The sequence below is a fragment of the Epinephelus lanceolatus genome, chromosome 16 (assembly GCF_041903045.1).
Source record: "Epinephelus lanceolatus isolate andai-2023 chromosome 16, ASM4190304v1, whole genome shotgun sequence".
NCBI classification, from domain to species: domain Eukaryota; kingdom Metazoa; phylum Chordata; class Actinopteri; order Perciformes; family Serranidae; genus Epinephelus; species Epinephelus lanceolatus.
The window spans coordinates 21,347,165-21,366,679 of NC_135749.1; the positions used below are offsets into that span (position 1 = coordinate 21,347,165).

General features: G+C 41.4%; 1 protein-coding gene across 4 annotated transcripts in view; it reads right to left on the reverse strand.

Annotated features, from left to right (window-relative positions):
* The window catches only part of trps1 (trichorhinophalangeal syndrome I), a 148,339-nt gene that overhangs the window by 77,455 nt on the left and 51,369 nt on the right, over window positions 1-19,515 (reverse strand). For all 4 annotated transcript variants that reach the window (XM_033637080.2, XM_033637077.2, XM_033637079.2 and 1 more), the window contains exons 3-4: window positions 8,417-9,130; window positions 7,975-8,087 (exon numbers count right to left, since the gene is read on the reverse strand). In XM_033637080.2, coding sequence (XP_033492971.1) covers window positions 7,975-8,087; window positions 8,417-9,130 — 827 coding nt within the window. The remainder of the gene's footprint in view (window positions 1-7,974; window positions 8,088-8,416; window positions 9,131-19,515) is intronic.

The window sequence follows — 19,515 nt, forward strand, 5'->3', positions numbered from 1 at the left end:
ACATGCTGAATTATTTTTTCCTAATGAGCAGTCAATTGGTCGAAGATTAGGTCGAATTTCAGTCAACCAATATTTTCTTTGGTTGATAACAGCCCTAGAAACATGACTTGGACATTCCCTTTTTTACCAAATAAAACATTCATCATTGTCATTTCTAATTCGTATGCAGCAGATATTTAAGGGACACGTGACATGAGCCTTCAAACAGAGCTGTGCTGCTGCAAATATTTAAATTCATGCTTCAGCCGCTCTTAGTACTTAAGCTCACAACAAACAGAATCCATCATTTTCTATGTGTGACTGCAGACAATAAAAAAGGCAGCTCAAACTCTAACTAAGTGACCAATAACATATCTATCAGGCTCTACTGTAGTATCCAATGTATGAGGCCAGGATTCTTGCATTACTGAGCGAGCAACCCGACACCCTGTCTGTTTTTTATTAGGTTAGCCCCTTGACTGTAAGAGATTATAGCGTGCTTCTGGCTATATTGGTGAGCAAGCAACCTGGCAAGTCTTATACTGACATGAGACTTACTACTGTACAATATGGATTTGTCTCTTTACGGATCTGTGGTTTCATGCTGACAGTTGGCAGTCTTGTAATGGAGGTTTGGCAAGAACAAAATGCAACTGGTAGGCTGTATTTTCAGTGAGCAGAGACGTATGGCTTCATCATTTTTACATATAAGGGCATTTTCTTGATTTTTACGGTGCAATTGTGGAAAGGCATGCATTTTGATTTCAGCCACAGTTATCAAATTGGTGTAATTATTGTCGTATTTTGAATTTTATTTATATTCTACAAATTAAACAGGTCATCACTTTGTACTTTTTGGAGAATAATATTGAAAATTGCTTTGCTTTCCTTTTTTGCAATTAATCATTGAACCCCTCACTGTCTCTTTTAGTGGTGAGGACAATGACAAGGAATTATTATTAACTAACAGCTATATCCTGTACACATATTTTATACACGTTACAAAAAAGTAGGAAAAGTAATTTTTAAGGGGATCTATTATGATTTTTTCATATTTTCTGTCATACATATAATGTGACAAGTTGGATGTTCAGATTAAACGTAGCAAAAGGTTTAAATAATTAGTTAAATTTGTGTATAAACAACCTGAAACCAAAAACCTCAGGTGTCAGACAGAGAGAAATACTGTTTCCAATGTTTTTTTTCTACTTTGGCTACAAGCTGATGTCAGCTTATGATGGATTTCATTATATGTTCATATGCTCCAGGCACACTACCGCAAGCCTTTACATTACAAACACTGCTACATGTAGCTACATGCTAATGTCAGGGAAACCTGTAATCTTTGATGCCAGTCATGTTGATTTTGTACCAATTTCAGATCATATTCCTGCTAGAACATGTCCCATTTTGTTTAGAAGCATTATTGGTGACTTTTTTTGTAGAAAGTGCCACTATACACAGTCATTCCCTGGCTGCTAGTACACTCCTGCAAGTAGCTACAAGATAACATCAGGGAAACAGGCAATTTTGGTTGCTGTTGTTGCTAACTTCTTCCTGATTTTGGGTCATATTCCTGCAGGAACATGTCTGAATGCATTTAGAAGCTTTTAATCAGTTATTTTTCATAGTAGAAAGTGCTGCTATACTCTGTTGCAGTCATTTCCCTGCTGCTATGATGATGCAGATGCCGAGATACATAAGACTCAGACATGCTGACCAATCAGAGGAGACTTGCCTTTTTTCAAGAGGGGGTTTAAGGCTCCGATTACACAGAATGCGCTTTGCACGTTGCAAAACATAAAGAGGACCGCACTACTTTTTTTCAAACTGGATGCCACTGGTAAGAAAAATGCTTGCTGCGTGTCTTTACTGTGTCATGACCTAACACTAACCCTCCTGTGTAATCGGTCTACTGTTTTGTTTTGTTTTGTTTTTCACAGTAATCAGTATGTAATTCCTAAAATGTTCAGGCAGAGGGTACCTGCTGTAGCTCTGGTTGAGGGTGAGAGGCTGTCAGTAAATAGTTTGTTGGGCACAGGGAAACGGAGATCTGTGTGGGTACATGAGAACCTAAAAAAGAGGGTGGATCATGGGGAGTAGCACCAGTTGGTCCAGGAGCTTCACCTCCATGATGGATGTTTCCAGGCGTATTTTAGGATGAATCAGAGGCAGTTTGAAAACCTGCTGTCTATCGTAGGGCCGTATAGCTCTGGTTATCCAAAAACTACTACCACCAGTTTCTCCTCCATTGTTTACCAACTGTAAATTTGTCGTGACCACCACAGAAGACCTGCCTCTCAAATTATCCAATTGGACAATGGGAAAAAAATATGACATCACAGACAGAGGGTGAATACAGGTGTTCCAGCACAGACAGTATGAGGAAAGTAACGGGGTTTTTGAACACTAAAGCATTTTAACATGTTCTAGCACATAACTTAAATATAACTGTACAAGAACAAACCTGGACCTGAGCATAATAGGGCTCCTTTAAAAAAGAAAAACAACTAAAAATGTGCGATGGTACATTTCAGCTTCCAAGAAGAGAATAAATTCAGAAGGCTAAATGAGAGCTATTAGTGTGTATGATCTCACAAAAGCAATCATCCAATCATCATGTCCCACAGACCCTGCCCAGGCAATTAGAGAAGCGCCAAACATCAAGTCATTATATCAAGCAGAATGGACAGAAAGACACAAAGGGGAACATGAGAGGGAGAGAGGAAAAAGAGAGAGAGAGAGGAGGCAGAGGACAAGTGGGACAAGTTGAGGGAGAAGTGTGTAAGTCGAGTAACAGAGAGGGGGAGAAGAAAGAGGTGAGAGATGGATGAAAAGCAAATTGAGAAGTGAGAGAAAAAAGGGAACTGGAGTAAGAAAGAGTGAGCAAAGAAAAAAGAGGCAGAGCTGAGGAGAAGGTGAAGGAGAGACAAAGACAAATGATGAGAGAGACAACTGGAGAGCAGAGATAGAAAAAGAAAGTTAAATGTGTCTGACAGCTGTTTCATTACACTGCCTAACAGCCGATTATAACCACTGGTTTCAAAGCCGCTCTCTCTGTCTCTTCCACTCCCTTCTCCTCTTTCCTCCTCCATCCCTCTCGCTCTCTCCTTCTCTCCCATATCCCTCTCCTCCCAGAGTCTTTTTCCCGCAATGTCATTGGTTGACAGGACATCTCGCCTCAGCAAATGACAACATGGAATTTTCCAAACGTGGGCGGGAGAGAGAAAAAGCGAGCGAGGGATGAAGAGAATAGAGACCCCTTTCATTCGGCTTCTTTTTTTTTTATACTTTCACTTTTTCTTCATAATGACGACTTAAGCCCACTGGATTTTCTATTTCTGACTGTGTGTGTGTGTATGTGTGTGTGTGTGTGTGTGTGTGTGTGTGCATGCGTGCTTGACTACTGTATGTGTGTTTCTGTGTCCATTACGTGACTTACGGCCATTACAGACTCCTGGTTTAAGTGAAATGAAACTCCTGGACTATTCTTGACACACACACGCACACACACGCACACACACACACGCACACGCACGCTTTTATTAGATCATCTTGTTTAAACCTTTCAGACAAAACCCTACTGTTCAGACACACTCCAGTTCTTAATCTTTGACCCAATTGTTACCAAAAACTGGCGTCATAGTCAAAATGCAGAAAAATTCAATTAAGCAAATTACAACTTCTTTTTTTTTCTTTCTTTTTTTTTAAATCACACTTAAATTTGTGTGAATATGAAATGTACTTTTAAGGGAACTTACAACTGTTGGTAAGTACTGAAAATACATCTTCAGTATATAACATGACAAGCTATTTTTAGTTGTGTATTAATGCTCTTATTAGACCTACTTGAGCAACTTGAACTAAGCGTGCACACTTGACCTCAGTATTTAAAGTCCACTACAACTGTGAAGCAAAAAAACAAAAACAAAGTGTCGGATAAATTATTTCTTGATTGGCATGTTAGCTGCTGAGAAATTGGACTTTTAAGGAATGTGATAACTACTAAAAGCCCTGAATCAATACAGAATAAATATCTTAATAATTACGCGAGACGAGATATGGACAGAACATACTGCAGATGTCATAAAACTTGAAATATCAACTCTGCAAGTGCACGTATTCATTAAATTTGATGAGGTCGAAAATCATTTCAGTAAGTCTACAATTTCTGACTGTGGATTCATTTTCCTGGTACATTAGGGCAACTCAATGGCATTTCAGCGTCTGCTACTGACCATCTAATTTACGAATGATGACCTAATGAAAGTCTGTCTGCCAGACACTTCCAGTTCTCACCATTTTAGTGACTGATTCTGCATTTCAAACTAAGAACTGCCCATTCTGCTGCCTTACAAAAAGGAAATCCAATGTTAAATACCATTATTGAAGCATATATTCATTGTCCAATAGCTGCATTTAAAAACATTCAATCATGCTGCAGAATGGGATTTTGAAAGACCAAAGCTAAAGTATATCCTTTATCTAAAGAACATGTGAACAGATTAAAAATTATTAAAGAAATAGCAGTTTCATAGCAAATGCAGCTGACATGTAAGTACTATACACAGCAACAGTATATTCTGTACAATGTTAAGCAGATACTTTGCAGGTTTTCATCGAACCAAAGCCTGCAGCTGTTGATTTCACTGATTAAAACAGCTTAGATGAAGCTAAATCACTGAGGACATTTTTTCTTTTTCACCTCAAACTGATTGCCTGATCTGTAGATGCCCAGACTGCAGGTGACGTCCGACTTTTTAATGTGCTCTGATGGAGTATAATTACATGCAATTCAATCATCCCTAAGTATATGCATTTATCTTTAAAGAATTATGAATAGCACCTGAAGGTTTGCTGTCTTTATCCTGCAAAGTAGATCCCATTTTTCACAGATTGAGCTTGTATGAATATGAGGGATTAGTGCAGGATATGCATTTATTAACCATAATTTAAAACACTATAATGCCTGCACAGTATATATATGCAAGTGATTTGTGAATCAGGTTGTGTACCTGTCTCTGTGTGTGCTCGAGCACGCATGTACAAATGTGTGCGGCCTGTCTGCCAGGTGCCCCGTTTTTCCTCCCTTTCTGTCTCTATCCATCTGTCAGTCTATAAAATTTTATAACGTGCACCACAATGCCTCACTGTCCAAATCACACACACCCTATGTTACAAATCAGCTGCAGACTGTTCGACCCAATAAATTACCCTGTTCAATTATGGGCCTAGATTTACAGATTTATGACAACAATGAACACTTACAGTGAATTGTTAACTGAATCAATGTGTCACCTGTTTTGGATCAAAGTTCTTGACTTATATGGATTACTGCTAACTTTTCTAAAACTCTGTCAGGTTGCTTCATGTTGCAATTTGAATACGGCAACCTGTGTCCTTTTATGCAAATTATTCCTCAAAAATAAAGCTTACTACAAAGCATTCAGCACTAATTATAATTGCTTTAATTATAATTAGTTGGTAATATTCCTTCTATCGAATTAATGTCAGCGTTTAACCAGTGTCTTATTCTGTTAGTCGGAAAAATCTTAAAAATATGAAGATTAATTCAACTTTTACAGAATTTTCGTACACAATAGGGTATGCTTTTTTTGCAGAAATGACGAGCACATGCAAAGATGTAGAACAGATGCATTAGCACTTATTGCACCTTCATCCAAAGATATTTCAAGTACTTCTTGAGACAGTTTGAAAGTTTGTCACCTTTCCTGTGTGATACATTTACGGACCTGACACTCTGTTGTCCTGATACCAGTGTGATGACATCAGGACGGTACGTTATCTATTGAGTTTTGATGTTGTTTTAGCTTTCTTGGACTGTGAACTCTAACGACCACAGAGGATGTTTGCTGTCACTGTCAGCGTAATGCTCACACAATGAGCTTCACCACATCTGAGAAGATCAGGTGCTCTTGTAGAGAAAGGTTGATAGATAAAACCAAATAAAGGGATAGCCAGTGCCCCGAGTGGAACGCATCAGTTATGCTGAGGTCTTTCTCAAGAGTGATGGTAAAAAGGACTGTGAAATTGACTGTTACTAAGGGGTATTGGCTCCGATAATGCAGGCGTTTTATTGGACCGAGGAGGCAACAACAAGACGCTGTAAACCAAAGCTTTACTGAACCAGTAAGTCTCCGTTCCACCCATCGACCACTTTAGCTTTCTTACAGTTAATTCAATGCTGTCACACAACAGGGGGCACTGTGCGGCTCTTGTTGACTCACTATTTCTTTGAGTTTTTTGTCTGTGTTTTCTTCTTTTCTTCAACTTTTTTTCCCCATTTAACTCACTGCCTAGGACTGTTGCTTCTGGTGTACACAGGATTAATGATCTTTTTCTTTTTAAGGTACATGCGCATTTTAGTGCATATGTGAACAACATGCATTATGGTAATTATAACACTTCATCAAGAACTTTAGGCATCATCACATAGGTTAATGGTATACTATGCAGGATTTTCCTGGAAATAATAGCCCTTTTTTAACAGGAATTGTGCAAATTTGCAGGAAAGCCCAATCAGTCTTCTTTCAGCATTGGCAGTATAAAAACAAAATCGGGGAGTGTGGCAAAATGCCGCCTACCTACTTTTGTTCATACAGAATGTGCCTTTTTCAGGGCAATGGAGGGCGTGAGCAAGTAACAAAACGTGTAGCTCAGCGTGTGATCTAAGCAGTGACGTGGGAGGGAAGCCGCGGCTGGTCAGTCCCGTTCTTCATCATCCCCGTCATCTGACAGTTAATGGCCTCTTCGTTTGCGAGGACAAGGAGGGCACGCAATTCTTTGTCTCCTCAGTTGCTCATCTTTACAGTGTCTGTCAGGTTTGCGTTTCCCTCTTACTACTAGCTGCTCACTAATTCCTGCTATCAGCTGTTTCCTGTTTATCCACCGCCAGTGGGTCGCACGTGCGGCGTCATCAACAGCATCAATAGGCCCTCCCGTGGCGGAAGGCCACCTCATTCTTTTTAAACCAGAAAGGTTCCACCAATATGTCTACCCTACGAGGCGGAAAATTGGGCACCTCGGATCAACTCACCAATCCAGCTCTGTGTGTCTAAACGCTCGCAGCTTACCGGCAAAACAGCCCAACATTCACCAAAAATCGGGCAGTGTAAAAGGGGCTAATGTATAGAGTCATAAGAAAGTAACTGCCTTCAGTCATCACTTTGACCCACTAAAAGTGTGTGGAGGTCTTATTTTGCTGTGGTAGGTATGTTTCTGGGCACAGCTGCAGGTGAGATTGGGTAGCAACAAGGTGCCAGTATGGCCGTTAAAATTCCATATTTCTGGCCATACGTAACAACCGCTGGAAATATCTTCTAAAAAGCCTCATAACAGCCTGCATTTAGACGGTAATAAAACAATTCAAATTAGATAACTTGAAAATAAGCTGAATGAAGAAGCAACCTGTTGAAAAGGTTTAGTGGCTGAGGCAAAGGAGGTAAAGGACCCAATGCGCAAAGTGTCAAATCACCACGTCTAATATCCACCATCTGGCTCGCCGTGGTGTGAAGCATATCTCCGGCCTGCTCTGTGAGAAAACCTATGATGTGTTGAAGGTCTTCCTGGAGAATGTGATCTGTGATGCCGTCACCAAATTTGCTGAGCATGCTAAGAGGAAGAGCGTGACGCACCGTACTGCTTCAGGGGATAAATGGATCCATCTATAAATACAATCCACAAATCTGGTCTTTATAGTTTCAGTTTATAATAAAGTTTTCTTGGCAACGTATCTTACAGGTCATACAATCTATGATATTTAATATGCTACTAATTTCACACCAGGCATTTTAGACATTGATTGATTTGCCGGACAGTTGCACAGTGTCCCAGATGGACAAAACTTGATCCACATTGCTAGGTAATCGGGGGTTGGCTTTCACTTTCACTCGTTTACAAACACTAGCCGACAATTCCTGCATAGTATACTGTTAAATCTATGAATCTGTATTTCTTTAATGTGGCTGTACTTACCTGTACATCATATGTGCCATTCATCATAACTGTCCTGTGCTGTTGAATGTGCATATCTGGTCTCGTCTTCCCCAACTCTTTGGCTTGGTTCCTCCCCTGTCCTGCCTGTGTATCTGAGAGCAGAAAAACATGGAGGGGTCAGATTTGTAGAAGCAGATAAACAAAGATGGGCTCAAACTGCCTAAGGCACAAAAGTCTAAGAACATGTCTGACTTCTGGGAAGGAGGAAAACTTTTGGATAAATAATCAACAGGTTGTTGCTGCAAGAAACAGGAAGCATAGTGAGAAACAAACTTAATGAAATAAAAGTCACTTAAAAAATGTGGCTGTGCACTGTAAGTGAGTTTGTATGCTAATACAGCCACGCTATTTTCCATTTTAAAGCTATTTTACACAATAAGCATCAACACAAGGCAAACACATTAAGCAGAGATGCAGTTACCTAGAGGTGTGTGTTGGGGAGCCATGTTGTGGAGGGCCAGGATGTGTGTGTCGAGGGCAGCGTCCTGCCGTGTGCGGTTGTGCAGACCCAGGTGATACTTCCTAAAGTGCTTCACCAGGTCAGCGGGGTCGTTTCCATAGTAACCGTAACCGCACACGTTGCACTTGAAGTCCTGGAGTTTAGGAGAGGGGCTGGAGGAAAGTGGAGGGGTGTGAGTTGTCGACTCCTCCCCTCCTTCCTGTCTGGAGAGGAGGTGGGGAGCAGAGAGGAGAGGAGCAGTGAGATGATCTGCCACCCCTCGGTCTCTCTCGCTCCTCTCTCCTTCCTCTAACCCCTTCTCGCCATCCTCAGGCTCCGACTGGCTCTCGGGTCTGTCGCTCGACGCCGCTCCTCCTTGTTTGGCCCTCCCCCCTCCTCCTCCTCTCCTCCCCCCTCTCTCCTCACTGCAGTCGCGCTCACCAACAGATGAGGGGGAGACAGATGAGGATACACACTCACTCTCTCCCTCCTCCTCTTCCTGCTCCTCATCTCCTCTGACCCGGTCGGAGGATTCGGGTTCAGAGGGTCGGTTTATTCGATCGGCCTCTGCTCCCACTCTCCCCTCCTCCTCTCCCTCCTCTTCTTCTTCTCCTGCTGGCCTCCTCCCCTCTTCTTCCTCCTCCTCCTCCTCGCCTCCCACACTCCGGATAGGGGGATTCTTCTTCCTCACCATCTCTGAAAAAAGCACAGAGACAGAAGAAGTTATTCTTTAGTTTTATTGCTGGATGATATGTTAACTAAAGCACGCAGGCTATGTGCTGTTGATGCATACATGAAAGAAGCGGGGGATAAAAATATCAAGCAGATTTTCATAATCCCTTGAAATCAAGACACTAAAAGATACAAGGTGTTTGCAGGACTCAAGCAGAATACTGTGGATTACATGCACACACACACACACACGCACACAAACACAATTTTCTGACAATGATGTATGTGTACAGAATAGCTTTGATTCAATTTGCAAACTTCTTTGAACGCTGAAATCTGTGACGATCCTCGACCACAAAACCTTGTCAAAGAAAAACAGCCCCGGCAAATCAGAAACATCTCAGCTGCCAGAGATTTTTCAGGGGTGTGTGTTTCTGGGATGCTCGATGCATCCTTAAGTGCAACTTTTTGCCTCTTTTTTTTTTCCCTTCCTCCTTAAACCAGGGAGTGAATCTTTTTATCGTTATGGAAACCATCCGTGAGAATCTTCAACGCATGACCACATCAAGACCCAAACCATATCAGAGAGGCGGAGAGGGAGGGGTGGTAGGGAGAGGGTGAGGCAAGAAATGGGGGAGACAGAGAGACAGGGAGAGAGAGACGGGGAGAATGGCCAACAGACAACCACATCAAACCACACACCCCATATCAGAAAGATGGATGAGGGAGGCGGCAGACTGCAATTTATCCCCTCGAGCACTCCAAATTTTTCTTTCTTTCTTGCATCTCTTTCTGCGAGCCTTTCATTCATTTTCTGGCTCCCAAATTCTCTTTTTCTCATCTCTCAGTGTCTCTCCCGCTCTATCGGTGTCACCTTCTGTCCTTCGCTTTCCTTTCTCTGCTTTGTTCTCCTTTTTTTTTCCATTTCAGATCCCATTTTACTTTCACCCCCCTCCCCTCTCATCTCCTTTTCTCTTCCTCAGCGTCTCTGGCCACCATTATAATCAATGTAAAATACCTCTATCAAATAAAAAAAAAGAACTTATCAAGGCGTTTTCCTTGGGATTTCAGTTATTTTTTATTCTCTATTGCCCTCTTTCACATGCAAGAATAATTGCTACAATAATTTGAGTAATTCCATCATTAAAATTTTTTTCTTTCTGTTCCTGCCCTCTCCCTCCCTCTGCCGCCCCCCTTTCCCCCGCCGTCCCTCCCCTCCCTGCCTTATAATCACTATACAAAGCCATCAAATAACCAACCATGTGTTTTATGTTAAACCATAATGTTTCTTTTGTTTGAAAAGAGAACAATTGTGGTCGTTCTGTTCACAACAGTCATGACAAGAGAGATACTGCGTGTGTGTCTCTCCGAGCACGTGCGCGTGCGAGCGAGCGTGTTTATTTGTGGTCGCTCAGTTCATATTCAGTCGTAAACACAGTCAACCCATTGACCCATACGCCGTGTTTGTATGTGCGTGTGTGTTCGGTAATAAACACAGTCCAACCCAGCAGACGCCTGATAGACGCCAAAAACTGATCACTTTTAGATCAATGCAATATGACGGGGGAAAAGACGCTCGATGTGTGTGTGTGAGTAATGCGCGTTTGATGATGTGTGTGGAAGCGAGATAGCATGCGTGCAACCCCGTGACTAACTCTGTGTTAGTGTGAGAGATAAATGCTTGTTGTTATTTACTGATAGCGCACTGCTAACAGTTAAAGCGTGAGAGAATCAACGCACATCTTAAGGGAGGGAAGTACAAGGGAATGTAGCTGAAAACACATAATCACATGACCACAAACAAACACATGCAGATAACATAAACATATTAAAAAGGACCATATTTTAACAACCCTGTAATGTAATCTAGTGGATTAGGAAGCAAGGGGAAAATAAAACACACACACAAACACAGAAGAAGAAGAAAAAAAAAAAGACAGACAGAGGGCCGCGTTCTTTGTTGAATCCAATTTTCTCTGTATGGCCTTTCTAGTATTTTACCATTTTTTTCTTCCCCTCTTTCTCTACCATACAACTATTAAAATAAAGCAATTTATGTCTGCGAGGGCCCACGCCTAGACCAGCCCTGGCACTCACTGTGTGTGTCTGCATGTGTGTGTGTGTGTGAGAGAGTGAGTGAGTGCAGGGAGCAGAGGAAAATCTCATCTGATGTTCACCACACCCAGTCAGAATTCATCATTCACTCACACACACACACACACACACACACACACACACACACACACAGACACACACACACAGTGGAAAACTACAGATCGCTGTGGTAAAGCAATGAAGCTGAAATCCCGACCTAAGAAGCACTGACTGACCTAACTGTGTTTCCATCTGCCCCGTACCATTTCAGCGGTGACTTTAAGAAGTTCATCAAAGCGATAATAAGAAAACGATGAGTGATTCTGGTGAACACAACAGAGCGGGAATCAATAAGAGCGATACTGCCATCTATTATTTATTTATACTGGCATTGCATGTTTATTTGCATACTTCTGACACGCTACTTGCATGCTCCAGGATGTGGGCAAGAAGATGAGGTGTGTGTTATAAGGCTGTGCCATATGTGTCTGTTTCTGGGTGTGTGTGTGTGTGTCGCAGTACAGCCTTTGTCTGCTTCAGGCTGTATACACAGACTGGAACCATTACTATCAACTACAATTAGGTACAACCCACCACAACATACCGCATAACAACTACTGCTACTAGCTACAATTAGCCCCTATACACCACAATGGCCTCAATACCACAGAGAGGATAAATGTGACAGTTAATCATTTCCATCAACTACAATTAGCCCCAACGCTAGTGAGGCTTTTATCTCTGAAATTGCCAATAATCACCTCAAGACATCCGTTGAAGGATGTACCGAGAGGGGCGTGGGATGTTTCTGTTGTATGTGTCAGATATGTGGATGAGGTAGGGGCGCCATGGAAAAATCTGATTGTGTCATATGTGAAATGTTTGTTTTTTTACATCATGTTGCTTTCAGTTGGGTGCAACTAAAACCAAAAGGTACTTAGCCTACTATCCTCAACTGAAGTATAAACAACTAGGGCTACAAGAAACAATTATTTTCATTATCAGTTGATCAGTCATTCATCCGTTTATCATTAAGTCTATGAAATGTCAGAAATATTGCTCATTTCATTTGCCAAGAGCCTAAGATGAAGTCATCAGATTACTTGTTTTGTCCAACCAACAGTCCAAAATACTCAATTTGAAAAAACACGAAAATAGCAAACACTCAATTTTGAGAAGCTGTAACAAGCAAACGTTTAAAATAAGTGCTTGATACATTCCTTAAAGGTCCAGTGTGTTGGATTTAAGGTCGATATATTGGAAGAAAAGGAATATAATATAATAATATATGTTTTCTTTGGTGTATAATCACCTGAAAATAAGAATCGTGTTGTCGTTATCTTAGGATGAGCCGTTTGTATTTACACAGGGACCAGGTTCTCATCCATGGGGTGCGCCATATTGTGTGTCATGTTTCTATCATAGCCCAGAATGGACAAACCAAACACTGGCTCTAAATAAGGGCCATTTGCGCTTTCGTATAAGCCACCGTAGTTAGCAGACCCTCCACAACAAGCCAAACTGCATTGGAAGGAAAAAAAAAAACAAACAAAAAAAAAAAACGCTTTTTTTTTTTGCCTGAATCTGCTTTAATCAGTGTTTTACCAGTTTCAATCACAGGCTGCATTTATTTTAGAGGCGAAGACACCTCTGTGGATAATTCGCTCCAGGTAAAACCATCGTGAACATTTACAATGAAGGAAACGTGACTGGGAGTTCATGCATGGCACATGGGTGAAGTTTCAGCTGGCTGCAACCTGCAATCTTCACTGCTAGATGATACTAAATCCTACAAACTGTTCCCTTTAACAATCAGTGGATAAAATAAGAAATAAAAATAGGCATTAGGGATGGGTCAAATATTTCATGATCAAAATAATTTAGATTGAAGATACTATCCTGCTAATCACCAAAATGTGCTTTAAAAAAACTAAATATGGCGCTAAAACATACTGGAATCATTTTACCTTACATTTTGTTAAGAAACAGATGTTTCCATTGAACCACTGAGAGGACACTGATCTTTTTTAAGGGAACATCCGTTTCGTTTTCAACTATTTGAAATGCTATCATGTCTTCTAATATGAAACATGCCAATATTATATTGGCATGTTTTGAGGTTGGTGCATATGTAGCCTGTTTTTGCAAAGTCTCTTCTGTTGTTGGTTGCCCAGCAGACATTTTGGGTGCTGCTAAACATGCGATTTATGATTATCCCGACAATGAAAATTCACCAACATCTACTTATTGTGAGTGATGTTTATCATGTATACAATTGTATATTGTCCCATCCCTTGTGGGCATTAATTCTTCATCAATTGCACAATCATTTCAGCACCATAAATGACAATAAATGTTAAATGACTACCATAATATGTTGTGCATTTAAAGAAAAGGGGCTTTGCATTTCCTGTAACAATAAAGTTGCATAACCACTATACTCCAGCACAACCACACAATATGTACAGGATCATCACAGAACACCAGTGAACCACGAAAATTAATGTAACTCGTGAGAAATCAAAGAAAGCCTTTTTCATTTAGAGAACAAAGTTAAATCTCACTAATGGAAAAAACCGATTACCAGTCCATCACGACCATCATCACCCAGCATATTCTCTAAATGCATATTATGAAGTTGCTGTAATGGATGGGTTCGATAGCGAATCCTAACACTGCCACATATTTCTGCTGCCTTCAGATAGCTCCGCTCTTCCCCTCCCCGTGGGACAGTTGTAGCTGGCATCTCCATCTTTCATAATCAAAGGATTAATGTGCAACATATGAAGAAATAACGCCAAGGGCAAGGTCTTGTTACACAGAGAGATCTCTCTCAAGCTTTTCTTTCGGTTTCTTGATCTGCGTCACTCTGTCTCTTCATATTAGTCTCTCAAGTCTTTGTCCCCACATTTCCTGTCCCTCATCATCTGTCCTTTGTTTTTTCTTCTTCTGATTCAATGTTAGTTTTTTAAAAGACAGAAAGATGCATAGGGAAGTGGGTGTAGACTGAGAAGGAGTATGGTTAAGTGAGGAAGGAAGGGGAAGGGGGAAAATAAGGTAATGACTGTTAATTAAAATAAAGATGGTAAACGGAGGCAAGGCAGGAGCTTGGAGGGGAGGAGACGGGAAAGAGAATATATTTTTTCTTCATTTAAAAATAAAAACGAGAGATTGTCTGGGGAAATGGAGAGACAGAAAAGGGAGCAAAGGAAGGGAGAGAAAAAAGGCAGGAGGCAAAGAGCAGATAAGTTCCACATACTAATAAGCATCCCCAAAAGGTGGACGACTATTATAGCATCTGCTTTAAAACTTCCCCTCATCTCCAAAGTGAGTTTAAGTTTCTCCAACAGGAACAGCATAGCGTTTATTACACACACTTGCGGTACTGGAGAGGGGCATTTCATACACAACCTCCTCTCCTCCTTCAAAGTTACTGCAGAACAACAAACACTACTTCCCATTATTCAAACTTTCAACAGACTCGCACATTTGGGTCCAATTTGTCCAAAACTTTGGGATGGAGTAGAGCATCGGGTCAGGCGCCCAGCTGGTAGCCCCTTGAATAACGTGCAGCATAATGGCTTCGTTCTGCAGCTCACAGTGAGCTTCCTGGTTTATTATGACTAATATGATATCACAACTCTTTCCCAGGATGTCGTGTTCTGAATTCCCTTTTTTTTTTAGGTGATGGAACTTGAAGAAAGAAAGCTTTTGACATTGAGTGAGTATGTGTGGACATGTGGGGGCGAGCTGTCCTGGCCAAATGGCACACTGAAATAAATTACCATGGATTCAGGACAAGTAGAAAATACTTTCATATACTGTATTACTGCGAGAGTGTAACATTCCTCATAATCATTCCCCCCTGTTACAGGTCAGGATGTTCCTAAAGACACATTTTTCTGACATTTAAAATACAATTTGGTTAAAGAAAAATGTGATCAACTATTTCAAATGGATCTTATATTATATATTATATATTATATTTATCAGCCTTAGAGATAAATCTGTGCTCAATTTTCACACTTCTTTGAGTGTGTTCTTACTTTTAGACCAGTCCACAAGTTAAAGTTTAAACTTAAGACTTAGACTTGAAGATATATTTTTAAAAAATCCACACACACACGCACGCACGCACGCACGCACGCACGCACGCACGCACACACAATGTCCAGGCTTCTCAGGATCTCCTGTGCGCCCAAACGCACCTCTCTCATTCAGCCTAGGGAGAAGAAATTCCAGCTGGCTCAAGTGTGTGTGAATGCTCGGACATACTCTCTGCATTTAACCTCTGTGCTGCGGACTTGTACCGGTCGCGTACATGTGGTTCCATCCAGGTGAAAAGAGAGATGGAGAGGAAGAGCTGTCGATGATCAGTTGCTGGTTTGTCTTGCACGCAGATCCAAACTACTCCTGTTTTCTTCTGGGTTAGGGCTGCAACTAACAATTATTTTCATTGTCGACTAATCTGTCGATTATTTCTTCGATTAGTTGACTAATCATTTTATTAAAAAATGTGTTAAAATGTTGAAAAATGTCGGTCTGTCTCTCCCAAACTCAAAAACGTGTCATCTAATGTCTTGTTTCGTACTCATGCCAAAGGGTTATAGTTCACCGTCATGGGAGAGTGTGTAAAGCTGCCAATATCTGAACGTAAGAAGCTGCAATAAGAGTATTTTGGGGTACTTTTATGACTCAAACTGATTAGTCGACTACTAAAATAGTCACCGATCATTTTAATAGTCGATTAGTCATCGAGTAGTCGACTAATCATTGCAGCCCTATTCTGGGTAACTTAATAAGTTTAACAGACTGGTGTATCTAGCGCCGACTAGCAAGAGTAACATTTAATCAAGTAGTCTACATCCCTACAGAAAGGAAGCCACATATACGCAATGTGTTTCAGCATCTGATGATTTTCAAGACTTCTTCTCGCTTTCAGATTTGGCACAGTGTGCTAGATGGAAGGGTGAAGATGTCGGAAACTACTAATCAACCTGTCAATTGGGGCTGCAGCTAACAATTATTTAAATTAATTTTCTGAAATAAAAACACCAAAAATGCAAAAATGTCCTTCCTAATTTCCTGAAGTTCACTAAAATGTCAGATTCTCACATTGGAGATGCTGAAACCACCAACTTTTCTTTTTTTTCCATTTTTGCTTGAAACATGCTGAAATGATTAATGCATCACGATTATTTATATGTAACCAGTGCACATTAATTTACTGTCATTTGACTAATTAACTAACTGTTTCCTTCCACAGTCAATGAGTCCAATAATGTGGAACAATATCAGATGTCAGTTTCATTCAGAAAATCTATGGTATATGTACGTACAGTTTTTGGTATGCTCTGCTGTGGCTTGCTGACCGAGCTCAAATACTGTTTCTCTACCGCTGCTGCAGAGTTGCTGCCAGAAAACTGAAACACATCACTTCCTGTCCGTAAAAAAGGATTCTCCCTGGGGGGACCTGGCAGACACCAGCTGTTGTTGTTGTTGTTGCTGCAAATGTTACAGCCTTCATGACTGTGTTGTATCACTCAGCAGTCATTTATTTATATGAAAATGTCACAGATTATTACCTCTAGGAAGGCCACTGATGCACAAAATGGCAGTCACGCTGAAATGACTTGTAGCTCTAGGTTACGTGTCAGTGAATGAAAGCAGCTGAAGAAAATATTAATGAAAGCGCGCACGTTACCGTTTTAGTACCCACACAGACAAAACAGATCAGGCCGTGAAACCAAGCCTATTTAGAGCGGTGGGATAATAATAGGAATCGGCCACAAGTGCACGCTGCTATGCGGTGCTTAGTTCGAGCGCCGGATGGGAGCACGGGTGAAGCGAGGGGGGAAAAGCGTCGGCTGAAGTGTGCGTTTCTGTTTTTGGGGCACAAGTAACAGCTTGGAATTGATTCTGCAGAGGCAGGAGTCTAATTGGAGATAGGGAGGGGGGTCTGGAGAGAAACAGAAGGAGGGAGAGAGAGGAAGACAACATAAAATCACTGCGAGACAGAGTCCACCTGCCATTTTAAGACTAAAAGCTTTCAGTTGCCTGCTAGGCCCCTAATCAATGCCAGAAGTCTTATACACACACACACACACACACACACACACACACACACACGTCATCTGTTGGGTAGCGGGGGCCCAATTCATTCCTGACATGGATCAAGCAAATCACACACACGTATAGACTCACATGTGGACACACTCTCCCAAAGTGTAGGACTCATTTGTAATGGGGTAGCAGCATGCAAAATATGCCATCTTAAATGTCAAACTTAATCAGAGGTTCACATTTCAATACCTCGCGCTCTCGTTATGAGACTCCCTCCCTCTGTTTCTACTCCTTTGCTCTGTAGCCGCCTCTCTCTGCATGCCACTCTCTATACGAGTACATTTCTCACTCACACACATTAACCGATGTTGTGAACACACCTCCTCTTCCCTATCTGTCCATCTTTCATCTAGCTCTCTCAATTAATCTCCCGCTCCCACCCACTCTTATACATTTACCTCCCTCCTCTCTGTTGCCGTCTCTCTCTCTCAATCTCTATTCCTCTACTCCCCTTTCTTCTGGGCTATCCTCACACGAACCTTCGTGTGTTTGTAGGAGTGTGTGGGTGTTTGTGTGTGTGTGTTTTGTAAGTGTCGACTGCTTGACAGCTTCAATCACTCTGCCTGACTGACAGATGGACATCTATTCATTAAACATGGCGAAGACAGTTTTTTTTTTTTTAAATGGAACAGACTATATCATTTATGTGTCTGCTCGTGTCTGTGTTTATGTAGGTGTGTGTGAGTGTGTTAGTGTATATGTGGGTGTAAAAGCAAAGGCTGCTGCTTTCTTTCATTTTAAGTTTTTCCACAGAGGCAGCTTTTTAAGAAGTTTTTCTTCACATATACTACAGTTCTCAAAGCAAAATGCCACATTACCAGGCCTTTCTTTGTGAAGATCTTTCACTGTAGATGTATGCAACTTCCAGAATTATTATTCTTAAACCACATCATGTGCAGTCTATTAATAGCTCTTTTACTGGATTCAGTACTAATGATACACAATCTCATACAAGACAGCTTTTTCTCTTGATGTATTTTGCTCTTTGATCTTGATTAGCATTGCTAGCCAGTTAGCTGAATCTCACAATTACTTATGAGCTGTGTCACCTGCCTTTACAAGTCTAATCAATACTGTTGCACTTGCTGCTTATGAGATATATCAGAGTTCTCATTCGGTAATTCAGGAGCCAACATTATGTATGACTATGTGCTACAAGGTGCTCACAACTGCTCTGCAGAAAACACAGATTCAGAAACAAACAGTGGAAGACGGGCTACTTAAAAAACTCCGAACCCCCTGAACATCAATCCTTCATGCACAGAAATACACACACTCACAGGCTCCAAGCCCAGCCCCCCCCCCCCCCCCCCCCACATTCACCAAACAAACTTTATTAAAAGTCTATTAGAGGAGTCTGACCTCGAATAAATACATTGGATTACTGCACCACACAGGGTCTGGGAAGCCCTGTACTCCGTGTGTGTTACACTCTGTAGGAGGGCTGTTTACCCCTTTGGGGAGTCAACAGCAGAACACTGGTTAGCACCAGTTACACACAAACATGAACACATAACTGGGAGCTGTCCAGTATAACCATGGTCTTTTGGCCACTGAGCACGTTGGGGTTTAGACCACTGTTCAAGTGCACCTTGGAAAAAGCTCAGAGAGGGGGGGAGTGTTTCTCACTTCACCATGGGAGATTCTCTTCACTGGTCTACCAATTGAAATAGCCGAAATTCTGCTTTCAAGCTCAATTAACTCTTCAACTTTACAACACACGCAAAAGACAGTGAAACAAGAAACGTTACAAGTGACAGCAACACACTTTTCCAACTGTGACTTACTCAGCGTGACACAAAACTTGCCGTTTTCATCTGCAAAGGCAAATTTGAAAGTGCTACGCGAACACCCTGGGACCCACGGTCTATAAAACTTTATTTTGAAGTGTGTGTCGAAGCCCACAGGTGGGGCACAGGAGTATAAAAACAGGTTGCTCAGTTTCTGTGAAGGAATGGGTTGGAACTTATTAGGCTGTCCAAGCTTTCCTTTCCAAATTGTGGGAGGTGAGCAGGTTAAAACAAGGTACACTTTGTTAGATTGGCCTACACAATAGACTGCGTGTAATGTGAGACTATTGCAGTGAAATAGCTGCCAAGAGGTTGCTGGTTCAGTTCCCAATGGAGCGATAAATGATGCTGAAATAAATCAGTACCACAACACAAACACACACACACACACACACACACACA